This window comes from Pseudozyma flocculosa (assembly GCF_000417875.1).
Source record: "Pseudozyma flocculosa PF-1 unplaced genomic scaffold scaffold00003, whole genome shotgun sequence".
NCBI lineage: Eukaryota > Fungi > Basidiomycota > Ustilaginomycetes > Ustilaginales > Ustilaginaceae > Pseudozyma > Pseudozyma flocculosa.
This window is the reverse complement of record NW_006920871.1, coordinates 298874-315761: the sequence shown is the minus strand read 5'-3', so window position 1 is coordinate 315761 and position 16888 is coordinate 298874. Positions and strand designations below refer to the sequence as shown.

Below are 16888 nucleotides of genomic sequence, written 5' to 3'. Positions count from 1 at the left end.
CGGCCTGGCGAGGCAGGGGCCGCGGCCAGGCCTGGCCACGCCGAGCTTTGTTTGAATTTTCGGTGCGCGACCATCAGCCGGCCTGCCTGCCTGCCTGCCTGCCTGCCCTTGGCCCGCCTTGGGCTTCCCGTCTCAAGGCGCGTGGAGCGACCCGACCACCCAGCCCCTGCAGGAAGTTTGGCATTTCGAGGGTAGGGCGCAACCTTCGGGCCCAGCATGCTGCCCATCCCCCGACCATCAAGGAGCCAGCGGTAGTCGACATCATCTCTATCGCTGTCTGGAGCGCAGTACTGACGGACAAAGATGCATGCCATCGAGGGCCTTGCTCGCAGCTTAACTTCAGTTCGACGAGCGGAGCCCAGCTGGGGATGGCTTGGCTTATTGCTCTAGCTTGTTGGCCATCGGTCCTGGGCCCCCGTTGTCGGCGCTGCGTGGCCCCCACAACCGACGAGGCTGGCGTTGCAACAACCGCGGCGCCCGCTTGCATCCTGGATTGCCGACGTTATGGCCAGATCTCGGGGCGAGCTGTACGTATGTGGTGCGACATCGGGTTGCGGCCCATCGGGGGCACTCGTCCGCTCTCGAAGAGGCCAGCCCTGCGAACCGACGATAGCACTGCTGAGCCTGGCCGACCTGCTGCGGCTGATGGCTCTTGACCCTCTCCCTCCCTGCCCCCTTAGAGCACCTTTCGCAGCCACCGGAAGATGTCGGCTTCGACCTCGCTGGACGGCACGAGCCTCGACTGCGATCGCCCCTCGGGATCCTGCGCCCACGGCGGCGTGACGGCATACTCGTCGTACCGCTGCCCGCGCAGCGCCTCTATCGTCTTGCGCGCCTCGCGGCCCGCCTCGTCTGACCGCGCCTCGAGCTGCTCGACCTTGGCGTCTAGGATGATGCCGTTCTTGCTGTGCACCTCGAGCTGGAAGCGCAGCCCGCTCGTCGCCGCCGCCGCCCCGCTGCTGCTGCCGTCGAAGGCGACTCGATGGGTAAACTCGGGCGTCTGGCCCCACACCCAACCCCAGCTTCGCAGCTCGTCGTAGGACTCGCGCAGCTTCCACCGTCCCTCGTTGAGCTCGGGCGCGTCGAGCAGCCGCTCGTCGACCAGGTCCGTCTCTCCACGCTTGCCGGCGTACGTCTGCCAGAACTCGGCCACGGCCGAGCGCGCCACGGTATCGTGGTCGAGCACACTGGCACGGTCCGGGAAGGCGTCGGTCAGGTTGGCCACCTTGGCCCGCACCGAAGCGACGCCCTTGGTCACGAGCGCGTCGCCGCGCAAGTTGTGCAGCGACGAGCCCAGCGACGAGAGCGAGGCCGAGAGGAGCATCGTGCCGTGGTGGTACGCCCGCGTATTGACCAGCTTGTACGCCGATCCCGAAATCTTGCGCTCTTCCCACTCGGTCGCAGCGTCGCTGCCCGTCGAGGGTGGGACTGGGAACGAGGGCCGCACCGAGATGCAGATGTCGCCTCTGCCGTTGACGTAGGCGCCGCGGTTGCTGGCCACCCGCGACGTCGACGAGACGAGCGAAACGGGCTCCGAGTTGAGCGCGCGCACCATGAGCTCGGCGTGGGTGCGCCGGTCGAAGCTCTCGCGCGGCGTGTGGAAGCTGTAGTTGGTGTTGCCGAGATCGTGGTAGACGGTGCCGCCGCCGCTCTGGCGCCGTACGAGGGGGATGGCGGCATCGCGCATCGCCGCGGCGTTGAGCTCCTTCCACGGGTTCTGATTTCGCCCGACGACGACGCAGGGAGAGTTGCGGTAGATGAGGCAGACGGGCGTCTGTGGTGGTCGCGTGCGGAAGAGGTGGTCCTCGAACGCCAGGTTGAAGAAGGGGTCCGTCGAGAGCGAGACGTAAGACTCTGGCGGGCCCATCGAGGCGGTCTGCTGATCCTTGTCGGTTCCGCTCGAGTAGCAGCGCCGTTCAACTACCTGGCAAGTGGGCCGTATTGGCGCTGAGCGTGCAGCTGTACGGGCCACGACCAGGCTCGACGACGTGCCCAACGATGGCCGCAGCCCGGCCAGTGGCCCGCGTATCGAGGCGAAAGCGGACGAGCAGCCGAGCATCGCGGGCACGAATCGATGGCCGAAAGATGGAGGAGCAGGAGCCCGTTTGAAAGGTGTGCCGGGGCGGGTTCGGTCAAGGTGAGAGTACGGAGAAGAAGCAGCGAGGAGGTGCAGCAAGCAAGTCAAGAGGCAAGCAGCAGAGCAGGTGTCAAGGGGCCCGCCCATGTGGAGCGGCCCCCCTTCGTCGAGACACATCTCCGCGACCGGGCGGGAAATTGACCGGGCAAAAGCCGACACGACCGCGACTTGATCAAACCGCTCCCTAACCGCCATCAGGCAGACTTTCTTTTGACCTCGACGGCGACCGCCACGACGGCGACGGCGACGGCGAGGGCGCACGATGTCACAGCATGGTACAAGGAGAAAAGGCAAGTCGCCCATCCTCTCTACAGAGTCACGATTGCATGGCCACGTCGGTGCCCGCGTCCGGTGGACCGTAGCACTCGTTCCAGCGTCCCACCTCGTTGAGCCCGTCTTCGATGAGGACAAACATGGCCTCGGACCCACACGCCACCTCCAACACCTTGGCATCCTCGACGGCGGCGGCAGCGGCAGACACCTTGCCAGCGGCTCCATCGCGATCGCCGCTCCGCTTCTTGGCCTCTCTGTCGTTCCGCTTCTTGCGCTCGGCCGGATTGGCATCGAGCCATTCGTCTTCTGGCGACCGACCCAGCCGGATCCGCGGCACCTCGACCGGCGTGTATACCCGGGGTGCCGCCTCGTCGCCTGCGCCGCCTCCATTGCCCCTTCGTCGATCCATACCAGTGCTCATGCCGATACCCGACGGGCGATCCGACTTGCGCGAAGGATCCGAACGCAGCCGGTCCGATGGGCTGCTCGTCGTGCCGAGCCCTAAGCCTAGCCGGCCGGACACAGTGTCGAGACCCCACGTAAAGATGCGCGGCAGCTGTGGTTCCTGCGTATCCTGAGCCGACGATTGCGCTGACGCTTGCTTGTCAGTTGGTCCGATGGCGACAGCGTAGTCGAGGCCGGCCTGGATATCGGTGATGCCCGGGGGTAGGGCCGAGACGCGGGAGAGATGGACCGACGCTTTCGGGGGCGGAGGAAGATCGAGGGACTCATCGACCTCGGCCGCTCCCAGACCCAGAGGTCCATAGCCTGCCGTCCACACGCGGCCTCGGTCTGTGAACGAGATCAGAGGGAGACAAGGTGCGGCAGGGCGACGACGATGGAGTACGAGCGCGTCAGCAAAAGCAGCGCAGCGCAACGCATCAGCAACGTAACGGCGACCGCGTCTCCTCTCCGTGCGGCCACTCACCGTCCAGGACACCAGCCCAGCTGCCGCCCGCCACAACTTTCTTGATGCGGGCACCGTCCAGCTCGAGCCCTGCCTCCTCACAGGCCCTCTTCAAGGCACCGGTCACCTCTACTGGAGTGGGCACGCGGTCCTCGACGCCCGAGTCGAGCATGGCCTGGCCGTACTCGGAGTTGCCCCAGGCGAAGAGGCGGCCGGACTGGCTGAGCGCAAACGACGTATCTGCACCTGCCGCCACGGACACGAAGCGGTCACCAGAGGCAGCTTCGAGCGCTGGCAAAGGGACGACGTGGAAAGTGCGGGTGATCAGGGGCGATATCGGCACATCCAGCCCCGTGGAGAGGCCAAGTTGACCGTCGGTGTTGACTGTAGGCGAACAGTGCAGAAGAAGATTTCTCGGAATCAGCGGCCTGGGCTGCTTTTTTCGATGACGATCGGGATGAAGAGACGAGACAAGACTCACAGCCGGTCGACATGACTTGCTGCTCGAGGTGGCCTGGCTCGGCTTCACGGCTGCGTATGAGGAGGGTGTGATCCATGCCCGCCGCCATGTGTTCTACCCTCCAGCCGTCCTGAGCAGCAGCATGCCCTGTTTCCAGCGAGGCGTCGAGGTCGACCTGTCGTGGCAGCGGGTGGAGCACGAGCTGGGCGTCTCCAGACTCCTGGCGCGGGGTGACATCGTACGGATCGGCCGAGTGTGACGGTGATGATGCAGGTCCTAGGCCGAGCTGTCCGAGAGTGTGGTCTGCAAGCAAGCGAGAGTGTGCTTTGGTTGTGTCAGGGTGTTGTGTTGGCTAAGGGTGTGTGCGCGATCGGAGGGGCATGGCCTGCACCGTAACTCACTGCCAAAGGCGTAGAGGCTCGAGCCTTCTTCCGAGGACCCTGATTGGGTGACGATGAAGCTTGCGCATCCACCACTGCATACAGCCCTTACGCCGCCCTTGCCGTCGAATGTGCCGGTGACCATCCCTCTGGTTGCTTCCTGCGAAGCGAAGCCGAGGCCGAGCTGGGCGTGGGTGTTTTTGCCCATGGCCAGCACCTTGTGCGGCAGGCTCGAGGGCGGTGCCGAGTCTGATGTCTCCCGAGGGCCGTCGTAGATGATTGCAGAGTCGTCTTCTGTGGCATGTTGATCGTCCTCGGCGTCATGGCCAGCTGATGCCGTGGGAGGAGGCGCTAGGGGTGGTAGCAGGCGGTAGGCGAGCAGAGTGTGGGTGGGCGAGGCGGAGATGTGGGTCCACTGAAGGCCCTGATCTACGTCGCTGGCCACGCCGAGGCTGTCTATCCATGCGCGGGGCAGCTTTGTGAGGCGGTCGGAGGTGTATCCGAGTAGATTGCCGCACCACAAGAGGTGCTGGCGGCGTGTGGGGAACGAGGTGGACGACGAGGCGAAGCTGCGGTGGGGGCGTGGCGCTGCAAGGAGGCTGCCGACGGTATCTGTGCGGGCTATGCGGTTTGCTGTGCGAGAGAGCATCTTGATGAGCGGGCGCCGCGATGGCGAGCAAAGGGCCGGGGGGGCGGACGAGGAGGCGGGGGGAGTGGTCGGGAAGAAGAAGGAAGCGCGGTCCAAGCGGGGAAGGCCAACGACGCATGAGCCAAGCTAAGCCAGCCGGCCTCCACCTACACAACGATCCTCGGGACCCGGGAGTCAAAAGTCAAGGGGAGCGGCCCGCCCGAGGCGCCTTAACTTCTTCCTGCCAGGCCTCGGACCCTCGGTGGCTGGGAGGCTCCGATCCACCACCATCACCCGCCTCCTTTCCTTGTTGCAAGCTGCCCTACCCGCCATGTCGACCAGCGCCTCCTCGCAGCTCGATAGCGGCATCGGCATCGGCATCGGCATCGACATCGAGACGGTCATCTCACCCCGCCTCGACGCCTACCTGGCCACAAACGACTTTGACTCCTACCACCCCCTCCTCTCGCTCCTGTCCACCCTCGTACAGAACCTCGCCCGCGACCAAGGCTACCGCGATGCCCTGGCCAGTTCGCCCTCCTCTGCTCCGCTTGCCTATCTCGTCCGCATCTGCACGTCGATCTGGTCCAGCTTCCTCTCCAACTCGGAGCGTGCACAGGCGAAGACGGTCGAGCAAAGGCGAGCAGAGAGCAACGCCGGCGACGACGGTTCGTCCTACAAGGAGCACAACGACCCGGCCTACCGCGATGTACAGCTCCTCACCCTCGCCCTCAGATGCTGCAGAAACGCAATGGCACGCTGTCCGCCCGCACAGCTCGCCATCGCGGCCCACCTGACGCAGCTCCAACCCATCTTCGTCCACCTCACCGCTTTCACTGCTCTCACCGACCCGGACCTCATCCCGCTCTCGCGCACCTGCGCACAGCTCCTGTCCAACCTCATCACCTCGAATCAGGACACGCAGCGGCAGGTCTGGCAGGAAACCGTCCTCGCCAGCTCCTCGCCGTCGCCCGAAAAGCGCCTCGTCCACCGCCTCCTCACCTCGCCCGACACGCCCACCCAGCTCGCCACTCAGATCCTCCTCATCAATCTCCTCAAGCTGCCCAATGACCCGCAGCTCTCTCACGACCGCTGCCTCGCCCTGTCTACTGATCCGGCGGGCCTCGAGATTGTCGAAACTCTCCTCAACCTCGCCGACAGCATCGTCCTGCAGACGTCCACGCACCCCGACGACGACGATGCCGAGTTCAAAACGCCTTCGTCCAGCGCCGCCGGTGCCGGTGCCGGCAACGCGGCCCCCACTGCAGCGGCTCAGGCATCGCACCAGCAGCTCGAAGAGTCTCTGCGCCTGATCAACGAGATCTTCCGGCTGCTCTTTGCCCAGGGTATGGCGTCCAACCTGCTTCGAGGCCTTGCCCCGATCGAGACTATCAGCTCGGACGCCCCCGAAGCGGCGACGATGGACCGACCCGTGGTCAACGCCAGCCAGATGACGCTGCTCAAGCTGCTCGACAGCTGGCTCCACTTTGGCATCGCCGCCGCCGCCGCTTCGGACGCCGGACACGAAGACGCCGTCTCGTTTTCGCCGTCCTCGACCTCGCACCTGGGCGGGTTGGAGGAGCTGGTGGCCCTCTTCTTGCACCTCTCGCGCTTTGTTCGGACGGCGATGGCAAAGGGTCTCGAGGACAGGGACAGGCAGGATAAGCGCGTCGTGGGCGTGCACCAGGTGCTGCTCCTCGTCCTGCAATGCCTCCTCTCCCTCGGCCTCGTTGCAGATGGTTGGTCCGTCTCGGCGCCGACTACCGCGCCTCCGGACAGCACCAGCGACAAGGGGCTCAAGGCCGTATCGTGCGCCTACCTCTCGACGCTGCGGGAGGACCGCGAGTTTGTCGAAGAACTCGTAGCGCTGCTCCACCAGACGGCGCTCTTTGCCCCGCCCGTCTCGCCCTTCAAGCCCACTCTGAACCCGGATGGCAACGGGCCGAACTCGACCTCCACCTCGACGACGATGCCATTACCGGAAGGCCATGTCCTCTCCTCGACAGGATCAGCGGCGGCGAGCGCGGGTGGCGAAGATGAGAAGCGGTACGGATTCGACCACCTCAAGCGCGACATTGTGCGCGTGCTCGGCACGCTCGTCTACTCGCCCTTTCCAGCAAGCAGCAGTACCGGGGGCGGGGAAGCGACCTCGGATCCAGCAGCGGCGGCGGCGAGAAACGAGACGGTCAGACAGATCAGGGCGGTGCAGGATCTCGTGCGCGAAGCCGGTGGGCTGTGGGACGTCATGAACATGACGGTGCTCGACGAGCGGAATCCCTGTAAGTGGCTGTCCCCGTCGCGGCCGATGTGGTTGTCGTCGCTGTGGCCGCCTCGCTCATCTCACGTGTCGACTTCGTGCTGACATCGAGACCGATCCTACGCCCTCACCTTACCTCTCCCGGCTCGCGCCGACGTTCGACAGACATGCGCGAGCACGCCATCTTTACGCTGCGATACCTCCTCGCGGGCAACCTCGAGTCGCAGGACCTGGTCAAGAGGCTGCAGCCCCTCGACCGGCAGTCGGACAACGGCGGCGGCGGCGGCGGCGGCGGAGGTGGTGCGGGCTTGCAGCTGCCCGTCTCTTGAAAGGGGACCGCCGGATATGTGTTTGCGTCGCTCCTGTATCGTGGGCCTCGGCGTCAGCCTTGGAACGTGTTGGGCCCTTTCACTTGGTGCCGGACGACAATGACGATGAAAACGACGAAGCGGCCCTCTTGACGGCCCCGGCCACTTCGACGGGTCCCACGTCCGACTCTTCATCGCCGTCGCTCCTGTGCCTCTTGGCCCCACGGCCCGGCACGACCTGACCAGCCTGGATAGCGACGAGATCCTTCTTCATCTCGGCGAGCGTCTGCACCTCGTCCTCGAGCCGAGCGCGCACCGCCTCGGCGGCGCGCCGATCGCGATCGACGTTGGCAAAGTAGAGGGCGCACAGCTCGGCCGCCGACTTTCCGCCGCACAGCTCCCAGCCGAGTCCCTTGACGAGGTCCTGGTGCACCTGGGCCAGCACGTTGTTGCGCGCCTTGCAGATTTCGTGGTACAGGTTCGTCGAGAGGAGGTTGTAGCGCGATCGAAGCAGCGCCATGGCGCGCAGCTCGGCGGAGAAGTAGCCCGGGTGGTCGGGCAGGAGCTGCGAAAGCGAGGCGTACAGTGCCCCCTTGCTCGTCGTCGTCGTCGTCGTCGTCAGGGTCGCCCGTGCTCGGCCAGGTCGGACGGGCTCGTCGCACAGCGATCCCACTCCGTCCTCGATCGCGCCCGCACCCATGCTCGACGAAGGGAAGGTGGGGCACGGTTTCAGCCCGAACTCGGCGAGGGCCCGCAGCAAACCGTCGGCCTTGGTCTTGAGCTCCTCGAGGCGCAGACCAGCGCCGACCAGGCTGGCGTGGAGGCGCGCCTTTTTGTAGCGCGCCAGTTCCTCGTCGGCCCACGCGTCGGCCTTGCCAAGGTCGTCGGAGGCGGTGCTGCAGTGGATCGACGCCTTGACGCGGCCCTCCTCGATCTTGAGGTGCGCATTGAGGCTCGCCGTCACGACGTCGTGCACCTTGGCGCCCAGCTTGGCATGGCCGGCAAAGGCGCGCTCGACGTGGTCCGACAGCGTGTGAGACAGCTCGGTGCGGATCTTGCGGAAGCAGTCGGACGCGATCTCGACAAAGCTGCGCCGGATCTGGTCCTCAAAGTCGCCCGTCAGGTTGAGGAGGCGGTGGAGGAAGTCCGGTCCGGCCGAGTCGAGGTCGCGGCGCACCTCGTCGAGGTACATGGCCTTCAAAGGGTTCGAGGCGCCGACGGCAGCGCTTCCACCCGCGTCTACTTGTACGGCCATCTCCTTGGCGTTGCAAAACGACCAGGGCGTCTCGACGTACCCGCCGATCTTGGCCTCGTCGCGCGCCTCTTCCTCGGTGAACGGCAGGAGGCGCGGCGCGCTCGCAAGGACAGCCCGCTTGATCTGGCCGTCGAGTTCAACGACCGGTCGACGACGGTCGAAGCTGGCGATGAAGCCGCTCACCAGCTCGCTCAGGGTGGCGGCCGGATCGAAGCGGTCCTCCTGGCGCTGCTGGAGCTCGGCCAGCTCGGCCTGCTTCTGCACCAGGATCGAGTGGACCGCGGCGCAGCAGGCAGGGATCGTCTGACGCAGGCGCGAGACGAGCAGCTGGCTGAGGAAGCTCGTCAGGCGATCGATGCCGCACCTCGTTGCGGCAAAGTCGGGCTCGAGCTGCGCGCACAGCTCGCGGAAGGCGGTCGAGGTCTGCGCGAAAAAGCGGCGCTCGGCGGCGAGCTTGTCGGCCAGCGTCGCCGACGCGTCCTCGCCGGGCGAGGGGCAGCGGATGACGTGCCAGCCGTGCAGCAGGCGCTTGAGGTTCCTGCCTTTGCCCTCGACGACGGGCACCCACTGACGCCAGCTGTCGGCCTGCATGCGGTCCGGCATGGTGAAGACGCCAATCGTCCTCGCGCCGTCTGCATCCTTGCTCGCCGCCGTGCGAAAGGCGCTCTGTGTCGCGATGTCGACGGCAAGCGAGACGCAGAGCACGATGAGGCAGTCTGGGTCGGAGATCTCGTCCTCGACCATGCGCTTGATGGTGAGGATGTCGTCCTCGTCGGCGTTGTGCACGAGTCCAGGTAGGTCGGTAAAGCGAAGCGGCGCCAGGTGCACGCCCACAACCTCGACGCCAATCCGGTCGGTGAAAAACGTCGGTCGATCAGGCTGGTCCTCGAGCTCGTCGAGCTCGTCGTCCGAGGCATGGAGGAAGCGCTCCAGATTGTCGCCGGCCCTGCTGCCGCTGCAGATCTCGCGCAGCGCCAGCGAGGCCCGGCGGATACGACCGGCGACGGCGCGCTGGTCGTGAATGTCGTCGCCAAAGGCGACCGGGCGGCCCGGGGCACTCTTGAGCTTGAGCGTGACGCGGGCAAACCAAGGCGTCACGCCACGCTCGACCTCTTCGCGGTCGGGCTGGCGCGTGGTGATGTCGATCGGCCCGCGGGTGCAGGTGCCCATGCTGCGGGGCAGCGTGACGCCCGAGATGACCTCGACCAGGCTGCTCTTGCCGACCGACTGGTTGCCGAGCAGCGCCAGCCGTGGCAGACGGATCACGGGCTGGAGGGACGGCGACGAAGCGACCTTGTCGGTCCCATGCTTTGTTCCTGGATTCGAGGCTTGAGCGAGCTGGTTGAGGGCTTCGACGCGCTGGCCGATGTCGAGGAGGCGATTCGAGATCGCGCCGAACTCGGTGGCTCCCATCGTGGGGCGCCAGTCGGCGTCCTCGCCACTGGTGTCCGAGTCAGGCATGTCGACGCTGCCACCGCGCTGGCAGTCGAAGATGCTCTGCTCGCTGCTCGAATCGTTCATCTTGAGGCGGTGCTGTGGAATGATGGCTGCGAGTTAATAAAGGTGGCAGGGTTGCGATGGATGCCGATGAAAGGATGAGGAGGGTGGGGGCGTGAGAAGAAAGGGCGGTGGGATCAGCGGGTCAGCTTCGCCTCCCTTTATACAGGCCGCGAGCAAGGGGCAGGGCGGAAGCGGCGCCCTCGACCAGCAACACTGAATGAATGGCACACAAGGCGGGCGGGCGGGATAGACCGCTGGGACCGCTGGAGAGGCGGCTCGACACGCAGGCAAACAGTCGCAGACGGAGAGCGCGGGCGCGGATGCTGCTGGGGGCGGAAGGGATGGCGTTCCGCACGAGGTCGGTCAAGGGCGAAAGAATACAACATGCTTTTCCCTAGGCTGGGGTCCTGCTGGGTCCGGGAGATGCGGAGGCGGAAGCGAAGCGCTATGTAGCGGCCTCCGCGTCCGCCTTCGGCGAGTTGACCGGCGGGTCACCGCTCGTCTCTGTGGCCCGAATCGCTGGGCCAGGTTCAGCGTCTGCCTGTCGGGCTTCCGCGCTTGACGAAGCCGGCGGCGGGATTGACTGGCTCTGCTTGTCAGATCGCTCGAGCTGCTCGGCCAGGTCGCGTTGGTCGAGCTCTCTGTTGAAGCCCTCCGCCTCCTGAAACGCAGTATTTGCGATCTCGCCACAGGCGTCGGCCATGCTTTTGACATCGATGCCGACCTTGCGGGCGAAGGCGACCATGGCGTCGCAGTCGGGGCGCGTGTCTTCGCTCTCCTGCTGCGCGTGCCAGTCGGCGACCTTGCGTACCATGCCCGGATCGCGCCAGACGACCTCGCGGGTGATCCGGGCCACCTCGATATTGTGCAGCGTCTTTTCCAGCCTGGCGTGGGTGGCCCGCATCGTCGCGGCAGTCCGCTCAAAGGCGGATGGCTTGGGGTGGAGGGGGAAGAAGTAGACGCCGGCGAAGAGGACGATGAAGAGGAGCTGCCTCGCGAGGTGGAGGTTGGCGTGCCAGTGGTTCCATCTGCCTTGGCCGGCACGCACTTCGCCCAGCTCGGACAGGACGAGGGCCTCGATGGCCAGCATGCCGAGCAGCGTCGCAGTTGCGTAGCCTCTCCAGCGCTTGCGGTCGAGCTCTTGCGGCCTTTGCTGGTGCGCGGGGAGCGACGTCGCGCTCGAAGAACGGAGCGATAGAAGGCGGCCGATGCGGTTGACGAGGAGACCCAGCGGATCCGAGGGGCTCGAAGTGATGAAGCCGATGGCGAGGAGGCGCCAGGCATACTGGGCGACGAGGCCGGGCAGGGCAAAGTAGAAGTAGTCGGTGCTGCTGTGGCAGAAGACGCACTGGGTGAGGGGCGTGGCTCCGACGAGGAGGTAGAGCTTGCGTCCATCGTAGCTCGAGAGCCGGGCGACCAGGGACTGGAGATCGGCCTCGGTGCCCTGGAAGCCGAGGCCAAGCAGAGAGGGAGTCGAGGCGAGGAGGGAGCGCAGGGTTGCCGTGGGGATGGTGATGGGCGATCTGAGGGCGAGGAAGATGTCGGAGGCGTAGCCGCCGCGTAGCTCGATGCGGAGGGGCTCGACGGCAGTGGCGGTGTTGGCCACCGTGGTGGGCGAGGCGTAGAGGGCCAAGAAGGCACGCTGCAGCGTCTCTATGAGGTGCTCCGAAACGAGGAGCTCGAAGCCGTACCGCACGGGGACGAGGTTGCGGACGCTGGTGAGGACGACGGCCGCGGTGAGGAGGGTGAGGAGGAGCTGAAAGGGCGAGCTCCAAGCTGAGGGGCGTCGCATGGCGGACATGTCGTTGGCTTGGTCTACGTTGCTAGCATCCTTGGCCTGTTGGTTGGCGGGGCGGTTGACGTACGCGAAACCCCTGCGCAGGACGATGGGCGATAGAAGGACGACGGCTGCGGTCAGCGCCGGAGGGGCCAGGTGTGGCCGACAAGGGTCAAGAGTGTCAGCTCGAGTGCGTTCTGGCCTCTGTTGCGTGCGAAGTGGTGTGCTAGAACCCACCGAGCGTCCACAGCTCTGAAGCCATGTTTGCGTTGCGAAGTCGACGATGTTGCGGCGCTATCGCAGTGCCGGGAGGGAAAGGGCGATGGTGGTGGTGTTTGAGAAGCCAAGAAGAGGGCGGCCGGGCAGCGCGCGCGGGTGTGTTGGTCTGCCTTGCCTGCCTGCCTGCCGTCGCCGTCCCATTTCCTCCACCTGTGGCGCTGGCGAAGCCAAGTTGCTGCTTGGCCACCTCGCCCACAACGTTCAACACGCCTCGAGGCCACAAAGATGGCAGGGGATATTGCCAACACCGAGCACAGCATCACCATGCCACTGCAGCAGCTCCACCAAGCCCGCCATCGGAGCCGAAAGGCGAGCGGAGCTGGCGTCTCGGCCGTGAGCATCACCCCTCGAACAAGGCGGGCCCGACCTCGACTCCAGGCCGGCAAGGCAGGGCCTGTGTCGGTCGATCATGGTGGGTATCCAGACCATCATGTGGATCGGCCCTCCACTGTCGATTGCTGCCGTGACCGGCCTTGCTCGAGCTTGCGCTGCGCCACGCCTGCCCTGTGCCAAGCCTGGCCTTGCCTCTTCGCGTCGCGTCCATTGCGCTCCATCACCGCCTGCCACTTTCGACACAGCTTCCCATTCGCATGCTCCTCGACGCTCGCCGCTTGCCATTCGACCTTTGCTGGCACCGGCGAGCTCGACGACCGTAGATCCTCGTCCAACGACGCTAGCCAGAGCGCCTCCTTTTACTCTCCCGTTGCGGATGGGCGCCTCCCATCGCCGGTCGGCAATCCACCGACCACATGCTGACCTCTGGGCCTGCGTGGACGTCATGCTGGTCGATCGTCATAGTGGGCAGGCAGTGAGGGCGACAAGCAGATGCAGGTGCCGGTGTGTGTCGCAGGTCTCGCACCACGTAGATTGTCTACCCTGCCTGGGGTCAAGACCAACTGTAGAAGCACGGACGTCTGTCGAGGCCAGGACCGAGCGGCGAGTGGCACCGTGAGTCGCTCCTCGACGCCTCGCCCTTCCCCTCTACCGTCCCGACCCTCATCCACCTTCTCCATCCCGCCACTTTATCACCTTTTCAAAAGGGGCCGGTACCCTCCCTGACCCTCGTTCCGTCCTACTCTTCTCTTCTTCCCTTCTCTTCCTTCTTTCGACTCCCTTTCTCTCTTCGACGACGACGACGACGACGACAGCGACGTGGTCGTCAACAGGCCTGGCGCCTGGTATTTCTATTCTTCAAGCCCGCTTTTCTTTTCCTACTTTCCATTGCGACCAAGCTCGACGAGGTGACACGCCTTGACGGTGTGCTTCCTGTCGGCTCTTTGCACATCTAGTGCCGGATGAAGCTTTCATTTGGCCTCAACAGGCAGGATGGCGGCGATGCGCAGAGGCGGTCGGCGAGGGGCACGAGGCAGGGCCTGCCGAAGCGGGACCGTTACGCTCGCCTCGCCCGGCCTTTGCCGGCACGCAGCATCGATGGCGAGGCGACGCCTGCCGTCTGGAAGGGCAAGGCGAGGGCAATCGACGACGACCTTGCCCGCCAGTCTTTGACGGCGCGTTCCGACCCTCCGTGGGACCTTCAAGACCAGGACGGTGCCTCGACGAGCCGGCTCGCCCTCGACGCCCACCAGGCTGGCGTACCACGGCTCGAGGCGCGCGCCCGCGAGGATCCGCTCGGGGACCATCCCTTCAGCCTGCGACACAATCTTCCCATGCTGCTGCTCGTCATTGTCGGATCGATCGTCGCCTTCGCCACGATCGTGACGAGTCTGGCGTTCATCCTCCGCTGCTGCTGCGGCTGGGAACGGAGAAGCAGCCGTCGTCAGCGCCGCCGCCAGCGACTGAGCAAATCCGTGTGGAGCCCAAGCAAGGCCGGCGACGAAAAGGCCCAGGACGCCTTTGCCGACCCTGATCTCGACCTCAAGGACGGCAAGGACGGCGTGCTGAGCATGCCGACGACGCCCATGCCCGTCCTGCTCTCCGAAAAGGAGGCCGATGCGTCTGTGCGACCTCCTTCGTACGCTTCGGGAGACGGCGCCAAGGCCCGCAACGACGCCGCAAATGCGATCGAACTGGGCCAGGGTGCGAAGCCTTCGATGGACGGACGGGGGTGGAGTCTGTTCGACCGGCCTGTCGGCGGCGACCCGATCAAGGCGACGGGTGACAACGACTTCGAGGTCCGAGCCATGCAGCTGCCCGACCAGGCCTCGAGCTTCCCCTACGGGCAGGACGGGCAGCTTGGCAACGGTCTGCCGGATCTCGAAGGCGGCCGCGGTATGGTGCCGGCGCGGCGACCGAGCTTCATCGCGCGCGTCATGAAGCAGCGCGGATCCGCCTACGACCTCGATGCTGAGCGATGCGACCCTCGAACTACGGGTGCGTTGGGGGGGCCGTTCGACCACCTCGACAACGTCGGAAACGGCCACGTCACCTCGAAGGGATCGTACCCCAACATCCGATCGTTGCCCGGCTACGGCACCGAGACGCCCCGGTTCCAGCCGGGCTCGGCCAAGATCGGAGGCGGCGCGGCCGCCTCGTCGCGTTTCGCCGGTATGGGGATCCACGCCAGCCGCACGGTGCTCTCGATGATCCCAGCCACGCTTCGCAACGCCGCCAGCACCTCCCGCGCTCGCCACCCTGCCCACGACAGCGACTTTGAGGGCACCATCGGCGGACGCGACCGTGACCTGCCCCGGGCCAAGAGGATCGGCAAAAAGGCGGAGCGCTTCGCCATGGAGTACTCGACCGAGGAGGAGCACAGTCCCGAGGGTTTCGGCCAGTCGCTCGGCCTCGATGCCGGTGCGTTTGGCGGCATGCTCGCCACGCCCGGCGGAAGACCGGTGGTGCGAGGGACGCCTGGGCAGCGGCTCGACTTCACCCCTGGCCTCGCCGGCATCGGCGCGGCTTGGCCCAACAGCCAGGCCGAGGTCGGGCACGTCGGCCTCAGCCGTCTGGCCGAGATCGAAGCAGCCGCCCTGAGGCAGCAGGGTGACGATGCGGCGCTGCTGGGTGCCGGTGCGAGCGCCTTCCCAAGGCTGCCGCTCCCCGCGATGGACTACCAGCGTGCGCTCCTCGAGCAGCAGTTGCAGTGGGAGGCCTACATGAAGGCCCAGCCGATGGCCGCGCCGCACCAGCTGCTGCAACAGACCCAGGCGCTGGCCCTCATCCACCACCACCGCCAGCGGCACCAGCTCGATGGACGTCAGCGCCTGCTCAGCACCGTCAGCCGCTGGCAGGAGGCGTCGCGCGACGCCGAGCCCGTCTACGACCCCTACACGAGCGCGCCGCCGAGCGTCAGCGGCTCGCTGCGCGGCCGTCCTGGCAGGCTGCACCGCGGCGCTAGCTGCCGCAGCGGTGCCACGTCGGACGTCTCGTCGATCTCGGAAGGGTCTTCGATCACTGGCCTCTCGGCGCTGTACGAGGGCAAGGGCGCTACCCTCGATAAGCCCCACCACGGTGGCCTGCACGGCAGCGACGAGCAGGTCAGCCGGGTGCCAAGCATCCGACCGCAATTTGCGGCGACGACGACGCTGTCGAGCTGGCTCGAGCCGGGCCAGGTGTCGACGACGCACGGCCTCAAGTCGCACGAAGACGGGTGCTGGGAAGACGTCGATGGCGACGACGGGCGGGACCCGTTCGCCTCGGACGTCGATGTCGAGAAAACTCGCCCAGTCTCCCTTCGCAGCGAGTCGGCGAGCGACGCCGAGCCGCCGATGGCCGAGGTTCGAGTGGTCGAGGACCGCAAGCGCCACAGGCCCAAGGCCGCCAGGCAGGCTTCCGAGGACAGCAGCTTGCGAGCAAGGGCTGTGCGACCTGCTGCCAAGAAGGCGGCCAAGAGCGGCTACAGCAGCGCGACGGGCAGGAGGCCCGTGTACCAGGATCGCCAGCGATCCAACGCTTCGAGCGTCCTCAGCAGCCGCACCCGGCTCTCGGTCCGCTCTTCGGCCGCGCTGAGCACGGGCGCCTCGACCAACCTCTCGTCGCTGTTCGACGCCGAGCCTGCTCTCTCACGATCTCGACGCCATGGCGACAAGGCAGCGAAGAAGGTGAAAGCCTCGTCGGCGGTCAAGGCGACCTCCGTGGCCCAGAACAGCCGTCGCAGGGAGAGGCAGGAGCCGCGTGACGGGGCCATGACTGCCCAGGCGCCGGTCGAAGAGGAGTCGGTCGAGGTCTCTTTCGGCGAAGAGAGCTCCGCGCTCAGCAGGGCCGCTTCGAGCTACCTTGCCGAGGTGGCGCCAGCATCCAAGCCCGCCGGCGGCAACAGCAGAAGGCTCAAGAGGCAGGACAGCAGCGCCACGATGGGCAGCTTCTACTCGGAGCTGACCGCACCCGAGGAGTACACGTTCCGCGCGCCGATGCTCGCTCCCGAGGTCGAAGTTGAGGTCGCCATGGCCGAGGCGGAGGCCGAGAAGAAGAAGAAGGCAGCGGCCGACGACGCAGAGGCTGAGCCTGCCCTTCCCGCCAGCAAGCCGAGCAGCAAGCCCAAGAAGAGGCAGCAGCAGCAAGAGCAGCAGAGCCGCAGAAAGGACGTAGACGCCGACTCGGCTGAGCCGCGACAGAGCAAGCCGGTACGAGAATTCGTCAAGCCTAGGAAAGCCTCGCATGACGAGACGGCGGAACGTCCATCGTCGCAGCCGCCGACCGTCCAGCCCGTCAGCAGCCTCGCGTCTGCCAAGGAGGGTCGACGATCCCGAGTCCCCTCAGCAGGGCCCGTGGCAGTGCAGGACGAGACGGAACGGGGCAGCCGTCGTCTGAGACTGCCAAGGCACACG

General features: G+C 66.1%; 6 protein-coding genes across 6 annotated transcripts in view; 2 read left to right on the top strand and 4 right to left on the bottom strand.

The window, feature by feature from the left end:
* Window positions 1-676: 676 nt before the first annotated feature.
* PFL1_01232 (uncharacterized protein) lies at window positions 677-2059 on the bottom strand (the record flags this gene model as incomplete). Its single annotated transcript, XM_007878735.1, has 1 exon — window positions 677-2059. One exon carries the CDS (start codon window positions 2057-2059, stop codon window positions 677-679), a length of 1383 nt encoding a protein of 460 aa, XP_007876926.1.
* Window positions 2060-2453: 394 nt separating this feature from the next.
* PFL1_01231 (uncharacterized protein) lies at window positions 2454-4806 on the bottom strand (the record flags this gene model as incomplete). Its single annotated transcript, XM_007878734.1, has 4 exons — window positions 2454-3202; window positions 3339-3701; window positions 3799-4080; window positions 4179-4806. The coding sequence occupies 4 exons, from the start codon at window positions 4804-4806 to the stop codon at window positions 2454-2456; spliced, it is 2022 nt and encodes a 673-aa protein (XP_007876925.1).
* A 310-nt stretch (window positions 4807-5116) lies between these two features.
* PFL1_01230 (uncharacterized protein) lies at window positions 5117-7371 on the top strand (the record flags this gene model as incomplete). Its single annotated transcript, XM_007878733.1, has 2 exons — window positions 5117-7064; window positions 7208-7371. The coding sequence occupies 2 exons, from the start codon at window positions 5117-5119 to the stop codon at window positions 7369-7371; spliced, it is 2112 nt and encodes a 703-aa protein (XP_007876924.1).
* Window positions 7372-7450: 79 nt separating this feature from the next.
* PFL1_01229 (uncharacterized protein) lies at window positions 7451-10126 on the bottom strand (the record flags this gene model as incomplete). The annotated part of the gene is made up of 1 exon (XM_007878732.1): window positions 7451-10126. One exon carries the CDS (start codon window positions 10124-10126, stop codon window positions 7451-7453), a length of 2676 nt encoding a protein of 891 aa, XP_007876923.1.
* Window positions 10127-10550: 424 nt separating this feature from the next.
* Window positions 10551-12144, bottom strand: PFL1_01228 (uncharacterized protein; the record flags this gene model as incomplete). Its single annotated transcript, XM_007878731.1, has 2 exons — window positions 10551-12013; window positions 12120-12144. 2 exons carry the CDS (start codon window positions 12142-12144, stop codon window positions 10551-10553), a joined length of 1488 nt encoding a protein of 495 aa, XP_007876922.1.
* Window positions 12145-13456: 1312 nt separating this feature from the next.
* The window catches only part of PFL1_01227 (uncharacterized protein), a gene marked incomplete at both ends in the record, with an annotated part of 3625 nt that continues 193 nt past the window's right edge, over window positions 13457-16888 (top strand). Inside the window, one exon of the mRNA XM_007878730.1 lies at window positions 13457-16796. Coding sequence (XP_007876921.1) covers window positions 13457-16796 — 3340 coding nt within the window. The remainder of the gene's footprint in view (window positions 16797-16888) is intronic.